At 36.5% G+C, this 23,965-nt stretch overlaps 1 protein-coding gene across 4 annotated transcripts in view; it reads left to right on the forward strand.

Annotated features, from left to right (window-relative positions):
* The window catches only part of OXSR1 (oxidative stress responsive kinase 1), a 136,916-nt gene that overhangs the window by 26,887 nt on the left and 86,064 nt on the right, over positions 1-23,965 (forward strand). For 3 of the 4 annotated variants that reach the window (XM_037847373.1, XM_037847375.1, XM_037847381.1), the window contains exon 3: positions 11,033-11,141. In XM_037847373.1, coding sequence (XP_037703301.1) covers positions 11,033-11,141 — 109 coding nt within the window. Of the gene's footprint in view, positions 1-11,032; positions 11,142-13,175; positions 13,313-23,965 lie in introns of all 4 variants that reach the window. The other variant, XM_037847379.1, reaches the window with a different exon arrangement.

Here is a 23,965-nt window from a genome sequence, read left to right on the forward strand (position 1 = left end):
ATTAAAACTGGAATTTGAGAAGACCAATATGAATTACCTATCATATGCCTGTTATTTATCCTTATTTATCTATAAGGATAGTATAAAGATGAATGTAAATTTTATTACCTACTTTATTACTAAACAAACTGAGTTTCAAAGGTTAAGTAACTTGACAGAGTTCACAAGATAATATCAAGCATCTCTTCATTACTAGGCACTTAAATGTACTTTAATCCTCATAGTGTCTCTATGAGATAGGTAGTACCTCCATTTTGTAGATGAAAGAAGTAAATCATAAATGTGACAGAGTTTAGATTAAGACAAGTCTTTCTGACTCAAATCTATTATAGTAGCAAATTGATTATAATCTTAATTCAGAAGCAGAAAGAACGTCTAAAGTTTCATTTGACATTTTTTAAAGTAATATTGCTATTACACTAGGGACTTGCTTTTAGAGGAATGCAGATTTGATACAGCTTAGTAAAAGGAAAAAAAAAGTCTAGACCACTGTAATTTTTGGCCACATTTCAATAAACATGTTGCAAATATAATATGTGTAGTGTGAAGGAAAAAAGGTAACTTTTAATAAACCAAGTTTAAGATAATTGGCTGTTTTTTTTGGAAAAGCACATAAGACCTCACTAGACCCTTCAGGAATATAAAGAATCTCTGATTTCTAGTGTTCTTGGCATTAGAGCCTGATCTACGAGACACTGAGATCTGAGTGCCAAGAGCTCCATTTCTGAGAGATCTGAAGCTTTTCTGTTTATCTTGCAAATTCTGTTAGATCAATATACTAAACTTTTGATGTTGTGATCTTAAATTTTTTTTTCAAGGTTATCTTTCTTATAATGCAGAAGGGGTGCTCTAGGTTCTTCAGAGTGCTGATATAAACTGAAATTATATGTGTATCTTGTGAGGTAGTAATTAATGAAGGGGCAATATATTTCTCCTTTTTCTTGTCAAAATCTTTTGTGTTTGACAACTTCTGCTAAGAGCAATGGAGAAATTGGCTGTCAAATCTTATAACATTTATTATCTCCAGATATTTTGCTAATAGGCTTTCCGCTAAGAAAGGCACACTATGCAGTATTTTGAAATTTTTCTCTATGGTAAATGATAGGATTAGATTCATTGGACGAAAATCTGAGGGGAATATCTTTCCTACCACTCAGTCTCACAGTCTAGTTGAGTTAAGGCTGTTGCCTGCTGCACAAGGGCAGAGTGTGACAGATACCTCAGAGAGAAGTTAGTACTTTGGAAGTAATAGGAGGAAAAGATGGAGGGTTTTGTGGAGATGTTGGTGACTGAGCAGGCAGTTGATGGACATTTGGGTTGTTTCCACTTGATATTATGAATAATGCTGCCATGAACATTTGTGTACAAGTTTTATGCTTATATACATTTTCATTTCTCTTGGGTGTATACTAGCGGTAGAATTCTGGGTTATATGGTAACTCTCTGTTTGTTTAACTTTTTAGTGAAGTGCCAAAATGTTTTCCAAAGTGACACCATTTTATATTCCCATCAGCAATGTGTGAGAGTTCTAATTTCTCCACTTCCTCACAAAAACTTATTATTGTCCTTCTTTTTTATTATAGCCTCTAATTTATTATAGGATTAACTCTATGACAGTTTGCATGGTGAATTGCAGAAGAGTAAGAGACCAGAGGCAAAGAGACTTGTTAGTAGATTTGCTGTAGTTCAGATCAACCACTTTAAAACCTTACTGATGATGACCCTCAGTAATAAATATACATTGTATCATAATCCAGTATATACATACATATATTCATAAATGTTAATATAACTGAAACAACATTTTCATAAAATATTCTTAATCATGTTATTTGGAATGTACTTGGTTTTTCTAGCATATTAAATTTTTTAAATTGTGGTAATATAAGTATACATCATAAAATTTGCCATTTTAACTATTTTTTTTTTATTTTGAGATAAATTCAAAGTTTCACGAATAGTTGCAAAAACAATACTAGCCCCATACACAGAATTCCATCATACCCTGACCCCCCTCCCCCGATAGCTCAATCCACCAACTTTAACATGCTGTCACATCACTATTTCTTTCCCTCCCTCCCTATCATCCATCATCTATTTCTCTGTCTTCTGAACATATGAGAGTTAGCTGCACACATCCTTGAACATACACTATAATTCACGTATGTACTTCCCATGAACAAGAACATTCTTTTATGTAATTCCATTAAGCACAGCTAAGTATGAGAGATTCAACAATGATACAGTGCTTACATTCTATATTTCCTTTTCCTTATGTCTCAACTGTGTCCCTTTGAGCCACCTGTCCTCCACCCTCCAATCCCATCCAAGTTCATCCTTAGCATTCAATTGTCATCTAGTTAGACTTTTTTTTTTTTTTTTTCTTTTTTCAATTGTGGAAACATATATACAGCCTAAATCTTCCCATTCCACCCCCTCCCTAGCCTTCCATTAGTGGGATTAATCACATTTAGAATGATGTTATGCTCTTTCCCGCCATCCATTACTAGAAATTTCCCTTCACCTCAAACAGCAACCCTACACTCCTTTCTTAACTCCCCATTGCCCCTTCCCCCATTTCGCTTAACCCAAACTCTGCTTTTCATTTCTATGGTTATATTCTCTGATAATTTCTTTGTGTTTACTGTGGGGCTTAAAATTAACCTCTTAAATCCCTATTAATCTTGTTTTTCTTTGATACCACCTTCACTTCAATAGGGCACATAAAGTATGTTCCTATACTCCTGCATTCCCCCACCTTTATATAGTTGTCTAAAATTACATATTTTACATTGAGTTCAAAACCACTGATTTGTCCTTAGAGTTTGTGTATTTTTTATCATGTAGGAAGAAAATAGTGGAGTTATAGTTCAACAATTATTGACTTCTATTTGTATTCCATTGTGTTTGGAGAATGTCCTTTGAGTATATTCATTTTTTTTTTTTTTTTTTTTTTTTAATTTCTTGAGGCTTGTTTTATGTCCCAGTTTATGGTCCCTTCTGGAGAAAGATCTGTGATCACTAGAGAAAAATGAGTGCCCTGGTGATTTGGGATATAAGGTACTATATATGTCTGTTAAAATTCTCTATATCTCTTTCTCCTTTCTTTGTCTCTCTGTTGGTAGGGCTTCCTTTAGAAGCTGAAGTAGGGCAGGTCTTTTATTGGCAAAGTCTCTGAGCATTTGTTTGTCTGTGAAAAATTTAAGCTTTCCCTCAAATTTGAAGGAGAGTTTTGCTGGATAAAGTATTCTTGGCTGGAAAAGTTTGTCTCTCAGAATTTTAAATATGTTATGTCACTGCCTTCTTGCCTCCATAGTGGCCACTGAGTAGTCACTACTTAGTCTTATATTGTTTCCTTTGTATGTGGTGAATTGCTTTTCTCTTGCTGCTTTCAGAACTTGCTCCTTCTCTTCAGTATTTGAGAGTCTGATCAGAATATGTCTTGGGGTGGGTTTATTTGGATTTATTCTATTTGGAGTTCGCTGGGCATTTATGCTTTGTGTGTTTATATTGGGTAGAAGGTTTGGGAAGTTTTCCCCAACAATTTCTTTGAATACTCTTTCTAGACCTTTACTCTTCTCTTCCCCTTCTGGGACACCAATGAGTCTTAAGTTTGGACGTTTTATTTTATCTATCGTATCCCTGAGATCCATTGCGATTTTTTCTATTTTTTTCTCCATTCTTTCTTTTGTTCTTTCATTTTCTGTTCTGTGGGTTTCTAGGACACTGAGATGTTGTTTGGCTTCCTCTAGTCTTGTATTGTGAATATCCAGAGTCTTTTTAATTTGGCCAACAGTTTCTTTTATTTCCATAAGATCTTCTATTTTTTTATTTACTCTTGTAATGTCTTCTTTATGCTCTTCTAGGGTCTTCTTTATGGCACTTATATCCTGGGCCATGGTCCTCTTGATGTCCTTTAAATCCTTTGCCATGTTTTTGTTCTTTGATTGTAGTTTTTTAATTAATTTTGCGAGGTATAGAGTTTCTTCCGAAATCTTGATTTGTGTGTTTGGAGCTGGATTCTCCATATCGTCTGGTTTTATCATATGCGTTAAGATTTTCTGTTGTTTTTGGCCTCTTGGCATTTGTGTTGCTTGATAGGGTTCTTTCAAGTTGTATCAAAAAAGAAAAAAAAAGGGGGGGGATATCGATCTAATTTTTCAGAGACACAGTTTGGTGATGTACACTTTTACTAACCAGCAGATGGCATCTGTGAGTCTTTAATTTGTTAGAATTGCAGCTTGGTGACGTACACTTTCTCTAACTAACCTGCAGATGGCGTCCGTGAGTCACTTATTCCCCTCAAGTCAGTTCTCCCCAACTTTGTGGTATGTGGGGATCTGATTCTTTTGGGGTCCAATTGGTGCACTTAATTTGGGTGTGTTGTCGGTGCTGTCTGCCCCCAATGAGGGGCATGTGCCTGAGTGGTTAGGGAGGAAGGGCAGGTTTAACAATCAAATCTCCCAGGTGTTCCCGGAGATTTAAGGCTGTTCTCTGCCGCTGACACAAAAGTCCTTGGTATTGGCGTAGGTTCCCTGGGATTTCCGAGCAGTTCCCCCCTCCCTGATGTGTTTTTCCAGGACCTCTGTTGGGGGGGTGGGGGGGCGGGCCATGCCACGTCACAAGTGAGCGCCGGCCTCCAGGGAAGCCCTGGGCCGCCGGGCTGTGTAGGGGCGTTCCCAGCCAGCTTCAAAGATGGTTGAATGGGACACGATAACTTCCCCCTTTCCGCACAGCTCCGCTCTCCCAGCTCCAGGACAGTCAGCCGTGGGTATATTCAAGGCCACTGTCCACGGCCGATATTGTGTCATATGAGTGATGCTGCGGGAAATACTCCCTGTCAGGCTGGGTTTCTCGGCTGGGCTCTATGCTGTCTGCTCGGCCCGGGCAGGAACAGCCCCACCCCCTGGGGAGACCGCTGCAAGCCGCGCATCCCCCCTTTGTTTCCCTGGACCCGAGACAATCAGCAGTGGGTGTGGGAAGGGGTATCCTCCACCCTAGACACCGAGGTGTTAGTCCAGACCACTCCCATCTTATCTGCAGCTGTTCCCGGGCTTCTTTTATATATATATATATATATTTTTTTTTTTTTTAAGTCCAGCCCACCATTTCCCCCCAATGCAGCGTGGCCGAGGGATTCAGCCTACTCACTCCCTCGTTTCAGAATGCAGACTCCTGGTTTCTCCAAAAGCATGTTCCCTCTGGCTTTAGCAGAACTTGTCCAGCTGGTGCTACTTTGGAAGTGGTGTTCTGGGTCCTTTCAGGTTTTTTATCTAGTGTTTTCCATGGAAGTGTTTTTTTCTTTGTCTCACCTAGTTGCCATCTTAGGTTCCTCCATTTTAACTATTTTTAAGTATATAATTCAGTGGCATTAATTACCTTTACAGTGTTGTGCTACTATTACATCTCCATTGATTACCAAAACTTTTCATCACCCCAAACAAGAGACTGTGTGCCCATTAAGCAGTAACTCTCCCGTTCAACCCCCCTTAAGACTCTGGTAACCTTTAATCTACTTTCTGTCTCTATGAATTTGCTTATTCTAGATATTTCATGTAAGTGGAATCATACATATTTGTACTTCTGTGTTTGGCTTATTTTACTTGTATGATGTTGTCAGGGTTCAACCATGATGTAGCATGTACCAGTACTTCATTCCTTTTTATAGATTAGTAATATTCCGTTGTACGGCCACACCACTTGTTGTTTATCCATTCATCTGTTGATGGACACGTGGGTTGTTCCCACCTTTTGCCTATTGTAAGTAATACTGCTATGAGTATTGATGAAGGGTATCTGTTTGAGTACCTGTTTTCAATTCTTTAGAGTATATACCTGGGAGTGGAATTGTTGGGCTAAATGGTAACTTATATGTTTGACTTTTTGGGTACAGTCCACAGTGACTGACTCATTTTACAGTAATTGACTCATTTTACAATAATTTATAAGGATTCCACTTTTTCCACATTGCTGCCAGCACTTGTTATTTTCTGGTTTTTGTGTTTTTTTTAAATAATAGCCAACCTAGTGGCTGTGAAGTGGTATCACATTATTGTTTTGATTTGCATTTCCCTGATGACTAATGATATTGAGCATCTTTTCATGTGCTTAGTGGCATATTTATATATTTCTTTGGAGAAATGTCTATTAAAGTCCTTTGCCCGTTTTTTTAAAATGCAGTTCTATTGAGATATGTTCACATATCATATAATTCATCCAGAATATACAGTCACTGGCTCACAGTATCATCACAGGGTTGTGCATTCATCACCACAATCAATTTCAGAACATTTTTATGTCTCCAAAAAAAGAAATACCCAAAACATCCCATACATCTTATGCTCCCCTATTATTATTATTTTTTTAACAGTTTTGTTCACATTCCATACAGTCTATCCTAACTGTACAATCAGTGGCTCTTGATATAATCACATAGTTATGAATTCACCACTACGGTTAATGTGAGAACATTCTCATTTCTTAAAAAAAAACAAAACAAAACCTTGTTCTAGTTTGCTAATGCTTCCGGAATGCAAAACACCGGAGATGGATTGGCTTTTATAAAAGGGGGTTTATTTGGTTACACAGTTACAGTCTTAAGGCCATAAAGTGTCCAAGGTAACACATCAGCAATTAGGTACCTTCCCTGGAAGATGGGCAGTGGTGTCCAGAAAACCTCTGTTAGCTGGGAAGGCATGTGGCTGCCATCTGCTCCAAAATTCTGGTTTCAAAATGGCTTTCTCCCAGGATGTTCCTCTCTAGGCTGCAGTTCCTCAAAAATGTCACTCTTAGTTGCTCTTGGGGTGTTTGCCCTCTCTTAACTTCTCTGGAGCAAGAGTCTGCTTTCAACAACCATCTTCAAACTGTCTCTCATCTGCAGCTACTCTCTCAGCTTCTGTGCATTCTTTAAAGTGTCCCTCTTGGCTGTAGCTCCTCTTCAGAATGTCACTCACAGCTGCACTGAGTTCCTTCTGTTTGTCAGCTCATTTATATGGCTCCAGTGATTTAATTAAACCCACCCTGAATGGGTGGAGTAACATCTCCATGGAAATTATCCAATCAGAGTCATCACCCACAGTTGGGTGGGGCACATCTCCATGCAAACAACCTAATCCAAACATTCCTACTTAATCCCCACCAATATGTCTGCCCCACAAGGTTGCATCAAAGAATATGGCTTTTTCTGGGGGACATAATATATTCAAACCGGCACAACCCCTTATATCCCCCTATTATTGACATTTAACTTTAGTATAATGCTTTTGTTACCATTAATGCAAGAATATTACAATGTTACTGTTAACCATAGACCTTAGTTTATATTAATTGTATTTTTCCATATATCACCCTATTATTAACACCTTTTGATAGTGACATTGTTACGTTCTAGTTTTCTTATATTTATACAATTAACCCTATCAGTGTCCACTCTAGGTTTCACTAAGTTACACAGTCCCATTTTTTATCCTCTAGCTTGCCTTCTGGTGACATACATGACTCTAGCTTTCCTCTTTCAACCATACTCATACTCTACTTTGTTAATTACACTTACAGTATTGTGCTACCATCACACAGTATTATGCTATTTCTGAACCTTGACAACCAACCTTATTGAACATTCTCTACTCCTTAAGCATCAGTTGCCCAATCTACCCTGTTTCTATCTCCTGATGACCTACACTCTTGATTGTAATTCTCAGTTTACTCGTTATAGTTAGTTCATATTATTGAGACCATACAATTTCTGTTATTTGGTTTATAGCTTATTTCGCTCAACATTCATCCACATCATTGCATCATTCAACATTCATCCATATCATTGCATGCCTCACAACTTCATTCCTTTCTGCAGCCATACGATATTTCATTGTATGTAGATACCACAGTTTGCCCTTCTGCTCATCAGTTGCTGGACCCTTGGGCTGCCTCCGTCCATTTTTGTCCATTGTTTAACTGAGTTGTCTTTTTTTTGTTGCATTGTAGCAGTCCTTTATATACTGTACATATTAAACTCTTATCAGATGTATGATTTGTAATTATTGTTTACCATTATGTGGGTTGTCTTTTCAACCGATCTAGTCCTTTGATGCCCAAAAGTTTTTAATTTGGATGAAAATTTATTTTTATTTTGTTTTACCTGTTTTTTATTTTGTTTTTAGTGCCACATGTGTATTAGTAGGGGTTCTCTAGGGAGATATCTGTAAATATTATGAGATTTTATAAGTATCTCATGCAACTTTGGGGATACACAAGTCCAAATTCCATAGGGCAGGCTGCAAGCTGGCAACTCCAATGAAAGTTTTCAGTGAATTCCCCTGGAGAAACTGGCTGACTGAAGTAGAGATGACAATTCTTTCTTCTGGCTGTTGAAGTCATCACTTCTCCTTTTAAAGCCTTCACTTGATTGGATGAAACTTCTCTCATTGCTGATGAAACTCTCCTTAGTTGATTGTAGGTGTAATCAGCCATAAATGGAATCAACTTACTGATGATTTAAGTTCACAGAATGTCCTTGCAGTAACAGGCCAGTGCTTACTAGACACCATTACCTGGCCAAGTTGACACATGAACCTAACCATCACAACATCTAAGAATCCATTGCCAAGTCCAAGGTCCTGAAGATTTTCCCCTATGTTTTCCAAGAGTTTCATGGTTTTCACTCTTACATTTAGGTTATTGATCTATTTTAAGTTAATTTTTGTAGATGACTTAGGTAGGGGTCTATTTTTAAATTTTAGATGTGCCCTGCTAAATTTATTTCGTAACTCCATTAATGGTTGCAACCCCGTAGTGTGACGTATACAAGGCTATACAAAACAGTTTTGAAGATTCTAAATTCAGGCCGTGGCAGTGATAATGGAATGGAAGGGAAAAATTGTTACTACTAGAATGAGCACTCCATGAAGACAGAGACTTTTCTTCATTCTTACATGAATGAATCAATAAATTAACATTACTTGGAGAACAACTAAATTGTGGAAGGTGGAGGAAAAATGCCTAGGAAACTAGGGAGTAACTGGTAGAAATCAAGATAAGTTTCCTGAAAGAATGAAAAGTCACTAAAAAAAAATGCTTCTGAAAGCTTGAGGTGGAGAACTGAAAGGTCCAAACCAAAGATCTGACATTAGCAGATAATACAGAAAAGTGGTGAAATAAGCAGTTTCATTAGTAGGCATGGAGTTCACTTTAAAGTATTAAGGAGGCTGCTGGGAAATTTAAGTCAGAATGTGTATACCACTCTTGTAAAGCATTTATCTGTTTACTTTTCAAAAGAAAGGGAAAAAAGATAATTCCAGGGTGAGTTAAGGCAGAGGAATTCCTTCTCTTCCTTTAAATGCAAGAATAGGAAAGACAGGGAATAGAAAGGAAGAAACAGAATATTTAAAGCCCTTCTCACCTTTGAATTTTGTGATTCTTGATAGTTGTGTGTTTGAAAACCCTTTGTTGTGCCCTCCTTTCCATAATTTGACCACAGCTCTTCTTTGATTTAATATTTTATTACTCATTTACATATGTGCTGTTCTGTATATTTCCTCTTATGTGTTCATCTCTTGTTATTTCTAATCCTGTATAACTATGTCAGTAGGTGGGTGCTTATTTTAGTTCCTTTTTCATTTTCCTTCATATTACTTAGCTTTTAATGTAGAAGACTGTGCTAGTGACTTTGGGGGATGCAAAGATATGTATTATAAGGTACTTGCCATAAAGGAATTTACATTCAAGTAGAGAAGATAAGAGAAATTGAGCACTTCTTATGAATCAGGGATTATGGGAAACTTTCACACAATTAATGAACAATTACACCCACCAAGAGCCATAGGACCAGTACATGAGTAAGTAAAAAGCTGAATGAAGTGCTGTAGGGTATCATTCATTGAATAAATATTTATTGAAGGTGTACTTTGTGCCAGGGACAATGATAAGTGCCAGGAATACAGTTTTAGCTCTCATTGAGCTTATAATTTTCTGGGCAGTGCAGCAAATAAATGGACAATTATGGTATACAATGCTAAGTTCCACAGTGATTAGAAATTCACTTCTAATTCTCTGAATTGCTTTCAGAGAATTCTTAGTTTACTGGGGAGAGACAAATAAGCACACAATGAACTATTCAGTACATGGTATACTGTGATAGGAGGAGATACAGAGGGTGCCAGGAAGCCAAGAAGAAGGCCACCTAACTCATTTTGGAGAGCTGAAAGGAAATGATATTTAGGCTGGTATCGGAAGGAAGAATAGGAGTTAGCTAGGCAGAGATGATGGGGAAAGTGGATTTGAGGCAGAAGGAACAATTAGAGCAAATGTCCAGGGGTAGAGAAACTTCATAGCTCACTTGAAGTTTACTGTGCTGTATCAAGGGATTGGGGTATGTTTGAGTGGGGTTGGTGGAGAGGGTAAGAATGAGAACAGAGAATTAAACAGGGCCCTGATCACACAGGGCCTCATAAGACATTTTATCATGCCAAATCTAATTTAAACTTACAAACTGAGATAGAGTAAGCTTGGACTTTTGCCTTAGGTTTCTACTCTGGATTTAGTTTATGATCTGGTTAAATCATTCACATCCCTGTTTCAGTATGTTTCTTTTTCTTTGAGAGTTGTTAATCATCTCGCAGAAATGGGATGAATTAATATTTTGCAAAAACAGAACAACAAAAACACCTGCTGCTTATTAGTAATTATCCTCTGTGACTGTAAAACCAGATTTCCCAAGATGGCTCTTTATTAAGGGTACCTTGAATTAAAATATGTATCCCAGTGGAGGCCTGTGGTGCTGTGCCAGGGTGTGATAAATAGTGCATGTTTCTAGGTTCAAAGATTATTAATGTAATGAGCAGAAGGAGCAGAGTCAGAATAGACTGAGGGAAACTGAGTATAGAGTTTTGGCTTGACCATTCTTGAAGAGGTAGGGCTGTGGAGATCCCAGGAAGGTTGTGACATAAGTATTGGGATTCCCAAATCTGGATTTGCTAACTTGTATTTGTTTTAGGCTTGTATATAATGAGTTATTATATTTTCTCTCTTTTTGTAGAAAGAAATTCAAGCCATGAGTCAGTGCCATCATCCTAATATTGTGTCTTATTACACGTCTTTTGTGGTAAAAGATGAGCTATGGCTAGTAATGAAGCTGCTAAGTGGAGGTAAGTAGAGTGCAATGAAGTATTAACTTCTATGAGTTGAAAAGCTAATAAAATTTTCTTCTTTTCATTCTGATTTAGTTTTCACAGATATTTGCATTTGAGGAAATACTGACAATATAGTAACTGCTAAAGATGTTAGTGTATAAGCTGAGACAGATTCCACACATTGCATTCACTTGTCATGCTTCTTAAATCTCTATTAATCTAGGATGGTTCCCTCCCATTTCCTCCTTTCCATGACATAAAATTGTTGAAGGGTCTGGTCTAGTTATCTTATAGAATATCCCACATTCTGGATTTATCTGATTATTTCCTCTTGGTGGTATTTTATTTGATTCTGTATTTCTCTGTTTCTTACAGATTGAAAATTAGACTTAAGCCTTTATTAGAATGAAGTTTAGTATTTTATCTTATTTAATAGTAATATAACTTTGCTAAAGAATATGACAGTCAGACCTCTCTATGGAAAAGGTAACTTTTTTCTCTTTGCAACTAGTAAGTTGTCTCTGACATAATACTTTGGCAAATGAGTATCCAGTTTCCCAGCAGTCTTTCATCTAATGATTTTAGCATCTATTAACAATCTTTGTTTGAATAAATTATTTCGTTAGGGGTTGCAAGATGATGATTTTCTTTTACATTCGTAAACTGACATTCTTCTGTGAAGAAGAACTGTGCCTTATCAACTAGGGCTCTTTGATTAATCTATACTGCAGTTCCTACTAAAAAGACTGGAAAAATACTTGATTTTTTTTTTTTTAGGTACCAATTTTCAGTAAAGAGTTGGTCTAATAGTCATATTCAGTTGTAGCAAATGAGAGATTTTTTTCTTTTTTTCCTTTTTTTACCAGTTGGGTAAGGCTTTCATTTTATTGAATATCATTTTAAACTCATGGATTTTTATATGTTCAGTGAGTTTCAGTCAATTATACTCATCTTTTTGATGCTCAAGTTGTCCAGAATTTTGTCAGTGGGAGTTCCATTAAACATACTCTTGTGTCCTTTTGAGATGAACCCATCAATCTTTCCTTGCTTTTTAGTACAAGATTTCCTAGGCTGATTTTCATATTCCTTTTCGCAGACACAGAATCACCCACTTCTCTAGGAGGTCTAGTATATTTTATTGGGGAATGGTATTTCAAAAGTATTAACTTGGGTGCTTGGGGTGCTCATTGCTATTTGCAATGTCAGTGTTTCTAGTTTTTGTTAATTGACAGAGCTTAGAAATATAACATGTTGAAATCACAATTTGAGACTAATATTTCCAATTCAAATGTAACATGGGTTTTAGAAAATTTATTTAATATTATAGTTGAAACGCTTTTCTCTTAAACAGAAAATCCCAGTCCCTAGTATAAACATAATTACTTCTGTGTATATCCTGCAATGTACATATAATTATTTCTACTTTATTCCTTGCAATAAATTGTAAGTATTGCTGATTACAAACAGTGGCATGTTTAGATTGAACATTTTGTTACAGCTACCTGAAGACCTATGCCCTGTAGTAAATTAGTCATTTTGCCAAGGCATAGATTTGAATCATATGGCAAGGTTGGTAGGACTACTGAGTGATCGAGCCATCTGAACTTTCCATCACTGTGCTGCTTGGTTTTTGTTTGCATATATGTTTGTGGGGAAACATGATTTTCCATTTTAGAAAGTATGGTGCCAGAAAAGAGAATCCATGTTTGTTTAATTTGCAGTTTGAGTACTGCCCCTCAGTGAACACCTTACTTCCCCAGAGAGGTTGTAAAGGAAAGAATTTTAGAATTAATTCCCTACCTAGCAGTTTTATGTCACTGGGCAAACTTTTCAACTCTTTGAACCTATTTACTTGTCTGTTAAATGGGGATTTTTTTTGCATTTCAGGGTATTTGTGAGGAATAAATGAGATGATGTATGTAAAACATCCACAACCATTCTGACGTGTAGTAGGTGCACAAGAAATTTTTGTCATTATTAATAATAATCCCTTGCTACGTGATGCTTTTCAGCGTAGCCAGAATCACCTTTTTGTTTCAATCCCATTAGTGACACACTGGAGAAACTGGATTGCTTTGTTAAAGGCCCTGTTCATATGATGGTTGGAAGCCTTGCTAACACCAGCCACCTTTCAAGATGGTGGTCAAGCATGGTTCTTTCAGTATGGACAGATATGGGAATATTAGGTAATACTGTATCTTTCATTATTGATCACCTATAGCATACTTTTCTGTATTTGTAATTTACAAAAATGTATAACCCAAAGTTTTTAATGTTTTGCAAAACATGTTCTTATGAATAGGAATAAATTCTTTCTCTGCTTAATTCTCTCATCTACACCATGCCTACTCCTAAGCAGACTGACATATATATATGTGTGAATTTTTTTTTTTTTTTTGTAAGAATCTCTGTTTATCTCTCAGTGAGTATATATTCTGACACAGAAAGGGCAGAACATGTAGTTGATTGTGATTTCTTAAAAATGAGGTGCTTTGTCCCTCCCAGCCTTAGGTTTCCTGGGACAGTGCCCAATTTTTCTAGCTTATCATTCAGCACATTTCCTGGAAGATAATTTTCAAGCATGTTCCAGGCATAACTCTTGTAAAAATTATAAATGACTTACATTTTTATGAGTCAACATAATGATTACATCTAAACTTTAAAGAATATTAACAATTTGCATCATTTTCTTGGAAAAATGAAATCCTGCTTTATAAATTGAATCAACATTCAAACTGAATAGCTACATTAAAGTGTTTAATAAACAGAAGCTAGAACTAAGCACAGTTTTAGATTTTTTAATATAGAAAACTGTCAGGATTTAATAACTCAATTAAAATGCCATTCATTGAATATTTACGCATTGGTGAATCAAACTGTTGGTTCCTTGCTTTCATGGACCTTATATTTAATAGGGATAGATTATAATTAAATATTATATATATATATAAAATAAGTGTGTAGAGTGCTCTGAAGAAGTATCAGATGCTATGGGAGCAAGTAACAGGAAAACCCAACCTTGTTGAAGGAGAATGGATGGAGTGAGGGAAGTAGTGTTCAGCTAAGATCTAAAGAATAGCCATGGCAAATGGGGATGGAGGTAGTATTTGGGAAAGGATGGGAGAAGTGATCCAGATAGAGGGAACACCACAAAAAAGGCTCAGGAGTCAGGATGGAAGAATATGTTGTGTATTGGGAACTGATGAGGCATCAGAGCCTAGAGCAGAGGGAGAAGGGAGAGAGGTCCATAGGATAAGGCTCACTGATAAGCAGGGATTTGCTTTGAATAATTCAAAAATATAAATAACCAGAGTTAACAGAAATATGTATAGTGTAACTTTTTCAGCAAAAATATTTAAAACCAAAATGTATTTTTATTTAGCGACATTGTACTGATGTAGTTAATAAGCTTGTTTATTAAATTGCAAATTGAATAGCTACTGTCATTTAAACACATTAACCAGGTTGGTGCCAATATCATAATAACTTCATAATGCTTCTTTATAATTTTAATATTCTTTTGCTAATGAAAACCCTGATGTTAAATATGGGGATTTATTAGTACATAAAATTAGCTTTTAGAAATTGGAAATTTTTTTAATCTAAATAGCTGTTACAACAACTTATTAGCACCAAACTGCAATATAAGATTTTAAAAAATCACAGTGATTAAGAAAGCCTCTGAAAGAAAAAGAGAAAGAAGTACCTGTAGGACCTAAAGGGATGAGTGTAGAAATGCAGAAATTTAAATTCACTCAGTGTCAGTGAATTTTCTTGTTGAGGGATGCCGTTATCTTTGTTATCTTCTAAGAGATAAAAAGTATGGGGACTTCCTTTATCTAAGTAGGACCCACGTGATATTAATAGTGACTGGCTTTGGATAGTCAGGCAATAGTGGAGGGGATGTCTGATGGTCTGAAATGGAATACTGTGACCAAGCAAACTGTGCTCCCTTTGAAACCTTCTGTGGCTCAGGAAGACACAAACAACAACCTCAGTGGCTAAAGACTGGTTAAAATTTCTTAGTATAAATATCAGTAAACAAATTGAATGAGTGTCTTTTCTTAAAAGTAAACTGAGGAAATTAACATGTTGTTTGAGCTATTAATTCGATGAGCTTTGTCAGATTTAACAAGTATTTTAAGCCAGCAGCTACTTTACCACTTTTTCAATATTATTATTATTTTTAATACAGTTTTATTGAAATATATTCACACACCCTGCAATCATCCACATTGCACAGGTATCCACAGTACCATCATATAGTTGTGCATTCATCACCAGAATCAACTTTTGAACATTTTTCTTACTAAAAAATAGAAATAATAATAATAAAAATAAAAGTAAAAAAGAATACCTAAAACATTCTATCCCCCCATCCCACCCTAGTTTTCATTTAGTTTTTGTCCCCATTATTCTACTCATCTGTCCATACACTGTACAAAGGGAGTGTGAGCCACAGGTTTTCACAATCACACAGTCACACTATGTAAGCTACGTAGTTATACAATCATCCAGTAGCCAGAGTCAAGGCTACTGGGTTACAGTTCAACAGTTTCTAGTATTTCCTTCTAGCTATTCCAATACACTAAAAACTAAAAAGGGATATCTATATAGCACATAAGAATGCCCTCCATTTGAAATCTGTCAGCTACTGAAACTTGATTTCTCTTCCCCTTTTTGGTCCAAGAAGGCCTTCTCAATCCTATGATGCTGGGTTCAGACTCATTCCCAGGAGTCATGTCCCACGTTGCCAGGGAGATTTACACCCCTGGGAGTCATGTCCCACGTAGTGAGGAGGGCAGTGAGTTCATCTGCCGAGTGGGCTGAGAGAGAGAGAGAGAGAGACCACATCTGAGCGACAAAGAGGTCTTCTGGGGGAGACATTTAGGCACAATTATAAGTAGGCTCAGCCTTTCCTTTGCAGCAACAAGCTTCACAAGGGCATGCCTCAAGATCAAGGGCTCATCCCACCAAACTGTCCTCAATGTTTGCGAAAACACCAGTAACAGCCCAGGTGGAAAAGTCCAACATTTCCACATTCTACACCAGTTCCCCAGGATTCCGTGCAAATATATCCTCATTATCTGTCCAGATTATATTGGGATGTATTGGAATTTCACACTAACCTGTACAAACCTACCAGATCTCACTTCCTATTCAAAGTTCCATGTAATTATGGTGTTTGAATAAACTGACTGTACAAGTTAAATTATTCAGTGTGCTACAGAAAATTTAGATTCTGCACCAAATAAACATCTCTTCCCTTGGTCTCGCATAGAAGTTGAAGTTTTAATACACAGTCAGTATCATCCTTTACCCTGATATGCCTTAGTCCTAACCAGATCTGTTTCATTCATATCTCTCATTGAGGTCTGAACTTTTTTTCAGCTTTTTTAACAGTTGCCGTATGAGGTGATACGGATATTCATAGCTGCCAAGCTCTAGCTCTGAGTTTCAGGTGTCACACAGATACCCAAAGATCCAGAGACCAAACAGGTTGTACACAAAGAGCTCAGTATCTCAGAATTTAGAAATAACCATTACAATTCTGGAATAGATGTGACTGCTATAACAGCTTACAATCTAGGGACCATTACAATAGGCATTCCCCTGATAAGCTGTGCTCTAAGATTCAATTCTCAAAGTTTACACATTATAGTTAGTCCATATTAGTGAGGCATTATAATGTTTGTCTTTTTGTTCCTGGTGAACTTCATTCAAAATGCTGTCTTCAAGATCCAGTTACCTAGTTGTGCATATAACACAGTTCCCCATTCTGTTCAATAGTCCGTGTACCGTTAGGCCATCTCCATCCATTGCAAATCGTGAATACTGCTGCCATAAACACCAATGTGCAAATGTCCATTCATGTTCCTGCTCTCAGATCCTCTAAGTATATACCCCATAATGAGGTTGCAGGACCTTATGACACCCACATACTTAACTTCTTATGGAACCACCACGCTGTCCTCCAGAAAGGCTACACCATTCTGCTTCCCTACCAACAGTAAAAAGGTACATCCCTCTGGCCAGCACTTGTATCCCTCTGTTTATATTTTTTCCTGCAGTTTTATAGAGATGTATTCACATGCCATACAATCATCCACAGTGTACAATCAGTTGTTTACAGTATCATCATATAGTTGTGCATTCATTACCACAGTAAGCACTTGAACATATTCATTATTTCAAAAAAATTTTTTAGAAGAATGATAAAAAGATAAAAAAATTAGAATACCATACAATATAATTATAATGTCAGACAATAACACCACTACCAAGAATACCATACCCCTCCTTTATATCCCCCTATCATAGACATTTAGCTTTGATATATTGCCTTTGTTACATTCACTGGAAGCATATAACAATGTTACTGTTAATCGTAGACTCAGGTTTGCTGTGATTATATTTTTCCCCAATTACCATCCCTTTTTCAACACCTTGCAAGGTTGACATTTGTTCTCCCACATATAACAATGTTTTTATATTTGCACATTTGATCACCATCATTGCCTGTTGAATATTCCATGCTCTTTCAGCATCAAATGCCTGATCTTTACCGTCTTTCTATCTGTTGACAGCCTGTTTTCTCAACTTTTGACTCTCAAAGTTTGCTCATTAATGTTAGTTCATATTAGTGAGACCATACAGTATTTGTCCTTTTGTTTCTGGCTAACTTCAGTCAACATAATATCCTCAAGGTTCATCCATGTTATTATATGCTTGTGACTTTGTTCTGTCTTACAGCTGCATGATATTCCATCCTGTGTATATACCACAGTTTGTTTATCCACTCGTCTGTTGATGGACATTTGGACTGTTTCCATCTCTTGGCAGTTGTGAATAATGCTGTTATAAACATTGGTTTACAAATGTCTGTTCGTGTCTTAGCTTTCAGTTCCTTTCAGTATATATGTAGTAATGGAATTACTGGATAAAATGGCAGTTCTATACTTAGCTTCCTGAGGAACCGCCACACTGCCTTCCAGAGTGGTTGCACTATTCTGCATTCCCACCAACAGTGAATAAGTGTGCCTCCTTCTCCACATCCTCTCCAGCACTTGTAATTTTCTGGTTTTTTGATAATGGCCATTCTAGTAGGTGTGAGATGATACCTCATTTGATTTGTATTTCCCTAGTAGCCAGGGAAGTTGAGCATCTTTTCATATGTTTTTGAGCCATTTATATTTCCTCTTCGGAAAATTTTGTCTATCCATGTCTTTTGCCATTTTTTAATTGGGTTGTTTGTCTTTCTGTTGTTGAGTTGTAGGATCTCTTTATATATTCTGGATATTAAACCCTTATCTGATATGTGGTTTCCAAATATTGTCTCCCATTGCATAGGCTGCCCTTTTACTTTTCTGACAAAGTCCTTTGATGTACAAAAGTGTTTAATTTTGAGGCAATCCCATTTATCTATTTTTTTCTTTCATTGCTTGCACTTTGGATATAAGGTCTAGGAGACCATCTCCTGTCGCAGGATCTTTAAGATATTTCCCTACATTTCTTCTAAAAGTCTTGTGGTCTTAGCACTAATGTTTAGGTCTTTGATCCATTTCGAGTTAATTTTTGTATAAGGTGTGAGAGAGGAGTCCTCTTTCCTTCTTTTGGATATAGATATCCAGTTCTCTGAACACCATTTGTTGAATAGGCCGCTCTGTCCCAGTTGCTTTTGCTTGACTGCCTTATCAAAGATCAATTGTCTGTAGATAAGAGGCTCTATTTCTGAACACTGACTTCGATTCCATTGGTTGATATATGTATCTTTATGCTAGTTGCATGCTGTTTTGATCACTGTAGCTTGTAGTATGCTTCAAAGCTGGGCAGTGTGAGACTTCCCACTTTGTTCCTCTTTCTCGAGGTATTTTTGGCTATTTGGGGCACCCTGCCTTTCCAAGTAAATTTGGCTATTGGTTTTTCTATTTCTGCATAGTAAGCTGTTGGAATTTAATTGGTATTGCATTGAATCTATAAATCAGTTTGGGTAGAAATGACATTTTGACTATATTTAGTCTTCCAATCCATGAACACATCACATTCTTCCATTCTTTTAGGTCCTGTTTGATTTCTTTTAGTAGTTTCTTGTAGTTCTCTCTGTATAGGTCTTTTGTGGCTTTGGTTAAGTTTATTCCTAAATACTTGATTCTTTTGGTTGCTGTTGTAAATTGAATTTTTTTCTTGATTTTTTTCCTCCTTTTGCTCATTACTTGTGTATAGGAATACTACTGACTTCTGTGTGTTGATGTTGTAGCCTGCCACTTTGCTGTATTCATTGATTAGCTTTAGTAGCTTTGCTGTAGATTTTTCTGGATTTTCTACATATAGGATCATGTCATCTGCAAACAGTGAGTTTTACTTCTTCCTCTCCAGTTTGAATGCCTTTTATTTCTTTTTCTTGCCTGATTGCTCTAGCTAGAACTTCCAGCACAATGTTGAATAACAATGGTGATAGTGGGCATCCCTGTCTTGTTCCTGATCTTAGAGAGAAAGCTTTCAGTCTTTCCCTATTGAGTATGATGTTAGCAGTGGGTTTTTCATATATTGCCTTCATCATACTGAGAAAGTTCCCTTCTATTCCTATCCTTTGAAGTGTTTTCATCAAGAAAGGATGTTGAATTTTGTCATATAGGTTTTTGCATTGATCGACATGATCATGTGGTTCTTCTGCTTTGGTTTATTGATGGTGGTGAATTACATTAATTGATTTTCTTGTGTTGAACCAGCCTTGCATACCTGGAAGAAATCCCACTTAGTCGGGGTGTATAATTCTTTTATAATGCTGCTGGATTCGATTTGCAAGTATTTTGTTGATATTCATTAAAGAGGTTGGTATATAATTTTCTTTTTTTGTAGTGTTTTTTAAATAGTATTTTGGTATCAGGCTGATGTTGGCTTTGTAAAATAAGTTAAGTAGCTTTCCCTCCTCTTCAATTTTTTTTGAAGAGTTTGAGCAGGATTGGTACTAATTCTTTCTTGAAAGCTTGGTAGAATTCATATGTGAAGGCATCTTGTCCTGGGCTTTTCTTCTTTTGGGAGGTTTTTCATGACTGATCCAATCTCTTTACTTGTGATTGGTTTGTTGAGGTCATCTGTCTTCTTGAGTCAGTGTTGGCTGTTTATGCTGTTCTAGGAAGTTGTCCTTTCTGTCTAAATTGTCTGGTTTATTAGCATATGGTTGCTTGTAGTATCCTCTCATTATCTCTTTTATTTCTGTGGGGTCAGTGTCCTCTTTTCCATTTCTGATTGTTTATTTGCATCCGTACTTTTTTTTTTTTTTTTTTTTTTTTTTTTTTTGTTAGCCTAGCTAAGGATCCATCAATTTTATTGATTTTCTCAAAGAACCAACTTCTGGTTTTGTTGATTCTCTCTATTGTTTTCTTCTTCTCAATTTCATTTATTTCTGCTCTAATCTTTGTTATTTCTTTCCTTCTGTTTGCTTTGGGGTTAGTTTGCTGTTCTTTCTCTAGTTCCTCCAGGTGACTAGTTAATTCCTCAGTTTTTTCTCTTCTCTTTTAATATAGGCATTTAGAGCAATAAATTTCCCTCTCAACACCGCCTTTGCTGTGTCCCATCAGTTTTGATATGCTGTGTTTTCATTTTCATTTGCCTCAATGTATTTACTAATTTCTCCCTTTACCCACTGGTTGTCTAAGAGTGTGTTGTTTAGCCTCCATGTATTTGTGAATTTTCTGACCTTCTGCCTGTTATTGATTTCAAACTTCATTCCATTATGATCTGAGAAGGTGTTTTGTATAATATCAATATTTTTTAATTTGTTGAGACTTGCTTTGTGATCCAACATGTGGTCTGTCCTAGAGAATGATCAGTGAGCACTTGAGATGAAGGTGTATCCTGCTATTGTGGGGTGTAGTGTTATATAAATGTCAAGTCTAGTTCATCTATCATGCAATTCAACATCTCTGTTTCCATTGATGAGAGGGATGTGTTAAAGTCTCCAATTATTATTGTAGAGGTATCTACTTCTCCCTTAATTGTTGTCAGTGTTTGCCTTATGTATTTTGGGGCACTCTGGCTCGAAGCATAAATATTTATGATTGTTGTGTTTTCTTGATGAATTGTCCTTTTATTAATATATTCTTTGTCTCTGTTAATTGTTTTACCTTTGAAGTCTAATTTGTCTGATATTAATGTAGTTACTCCTGCTTTTTTCTGGTTGTTGTTTGCGTGATGTATCTTTTTCCAACCTTTCACTTTCAGCCTATTTTTGTCCTTGTATCTAAAGTGAGTTTCTTGTAGACAGCATATAGATGGGTCTTGTTTTTAAATCCATTCTGCCAGTAAATGTCTTTTTACTGGGGAGTTTAATCCATTAACATTTAGTGTTATTACTGTAAGGGCAGTTCTTCTACCATTTTGTCTTTTGGTTTTTATATGTCATATCTTATTTTTTTCTCTCTCCTTTTACCCTTCCTGATAGTCTTCATTTCTACACTCTTCTCCAAACCTCTCTCTCCTTTCTTTTCCTGTCAGTCTGTAGCACTCCCTTTAGTATTTCTTGAAGCACAGGTTTCTGCTTGCTTAGCATGTTTTACCTTCACCTTTCTCTTAGTTGATATGAAAAATTCTAGGAGGGAGGATTGCAAGCATCATGGTTGAGTTAGATGCTGCAAGATGCTAGGGAAATCACATAGCAAAGAAGGAGGACCTTCCAAGACCAATATTTGTCTGTTAAGCCTGAAAGCTTTAGTGGAATGATGATCTCTCACCTGTAAAAATTAAATTGTTGGGAAGAGACTGAAACGTAAAAGAAATTATGCTTGGGGATGTGAAGCCTTCTCATATAAGCTTTGTTCAGAATGTGTTCTTGACATAGACTGAGAATGTGCATTGCTGTTCTTTCCCTGTTGATATTTGGATGGCGTGGCATCAATAAAAGTCCTCTGATATTTTGAAAAGGAGCTCATGGCACCAGTTCCTTCCTCAAGGTCTTTAAAAATACAGACCTAATATCTTTTTACATGCTTAAGATCTTCGTTGCTCCATTTCTTTGATCCACCAGACTGAAAGTTCCTTAAAGTCAGCAGTCATGTCATACGTATGCTGGCATATTCCATGGTACCTAGTCATAGTTCTTGCATGTAATAGGGCTTAATTGTTGAATGAATAAACTAGGTTAAAATTTAATTCCCAGTAGAAATTTCTGTCTTTGCATTCCTTAATTTAGGTATTCTCTTAAGTTACAAACTTGTAACTTGGTTGATCTGTCTTACTAAACAATACTTAATGTGACCTGGATTTTTTCAGAAGAATGAAAACATGTGGCCCTTTAGTTTAATCACTTTGCTTTGGGGATTAATGTGTGATTGATTATGCTAAACAAACAAAACTTCCTTAGTCATATGCCTTGCTCCTTGTGGATCACAGCAATGGACAGCAGGAAAGACCTAAGTGTAATAATGGAATCTGGAGCTTGTTGGTTCACGTCTCCAGAGTGTAAACTGCCTGTCTCCTGCTGGAGGTGGAGAGTGGTAATGGCCTTGCTACTAGGGAAAGAGGAGGATCTGGGAATTTTATTCTCCCTTGTATGAACTTTTTTTTTCCATGTTTGTCTTTATTTTATTACTCATTTACCTATACACTGGATAAAGGGAGTTTCAGTCACAAGCTTTTTACAATCACACAGTCACACAATAAAAGCTATGTACAGTAGTTATACAATCATTATCAAAGATCAGGGCTACTTAATTACAGTTCAACAATTTTAGTTATTTCCTTTTGGTTCTTCTAATACACTAGAAGCTAAAAAGAAATATCTGTAAAATGAGTCAGTAGTCATACTTATTTGTTAAATACTAATTTCTCATTTACACCAACTCTCTCTCATTTGATCATGCTCTCAATCTTCAGGGGTATCTGGACAATGACCATTTTAACTTCTTCATGCTGGAAATGGGTGTTGACCTTATGGGGAAGAGGAGTGAAACTGGTTTATGTTCTTGGAGAGAGTGGTACCTCTGGGTTTCAGGGCTTATCTGGCATAGAAACAATCTGGAGCCTTCAATTTCTGAAAAAAAAGTAAACATACTAGGTAAACCGTTTTCTCTGGTTTCAGCCCTTTCCTTCAGTCTTCCTTCACTTCCCTTAGTCTTGAACTTGTTTATAATTGTGAGGCTTTCTGGAGCTCTAGGTGGGGATCCACATTTTTCCAATTGGCATACCCTCTCTTCGGGCGCTGAAGTTTCAGATTTCTCCACTTTGCTTAGTCAGCTATTTTTCTTTTTCTGCTTTCCTTCTTCCAAGAAATTATTGACATCTCTCTTCTACTGTCCTTCCTGTTTTCTTTTTCTTTCTGGGTTTATGCTCTTTTAATCAAGTTTATCAAGTTACTGTTTTTCAGGTGGGAGCTAAAATATGTTCAGTTCTTCATGTTTTCAAGGAATCCACTTAAACTACTTCTGTGTATTTGGAAGTACATTTTTTCTTTTAAATTTGTGAAGTAGAAGTATCCACCAGGGCAAGTATTCAACAAGCGAATATAAGTGGCTATTTTGATTTTAGTCTTGATTACTTGATTCTTGATCACTCAAGAAGTGGCATTGAGTCTCATCAGTGCAATCTGTGTTATGTTCCACACTTCTTATCACAGTTTCTAATATTGGAGGTTATTTTGTTTTGGTTCGGTATCTTTATGGGTCATTGTGCTGCCAGAAATCTTATGAATCTCTAACACACTCTTTTTGGGTTATAGTCACAAGTTTTGGTGCTCTGATTTTAATTACTAACAAGTGTCTCTCCCCCTGCTACACTTTGTCCCACACATCTTTAATAGGAACATTATTTCTTATCCTGGGAAGAATGGGATTGATATAGCA

This window comes from Choloepus didactylus, chromosome 1 (genome assembly GCF_015220235.1).
Source record: "Choloepus didactylus isolate mChoDid1 chromosome 1, mChoDid1.pri, whole genome shotgun sequence".
Lineage (NCBI taxonomy): Eukaryota > Metazoa > Chordata > Mammalia > Pilosa > Megalonychidae > Choloepus > Choloepus didactylus.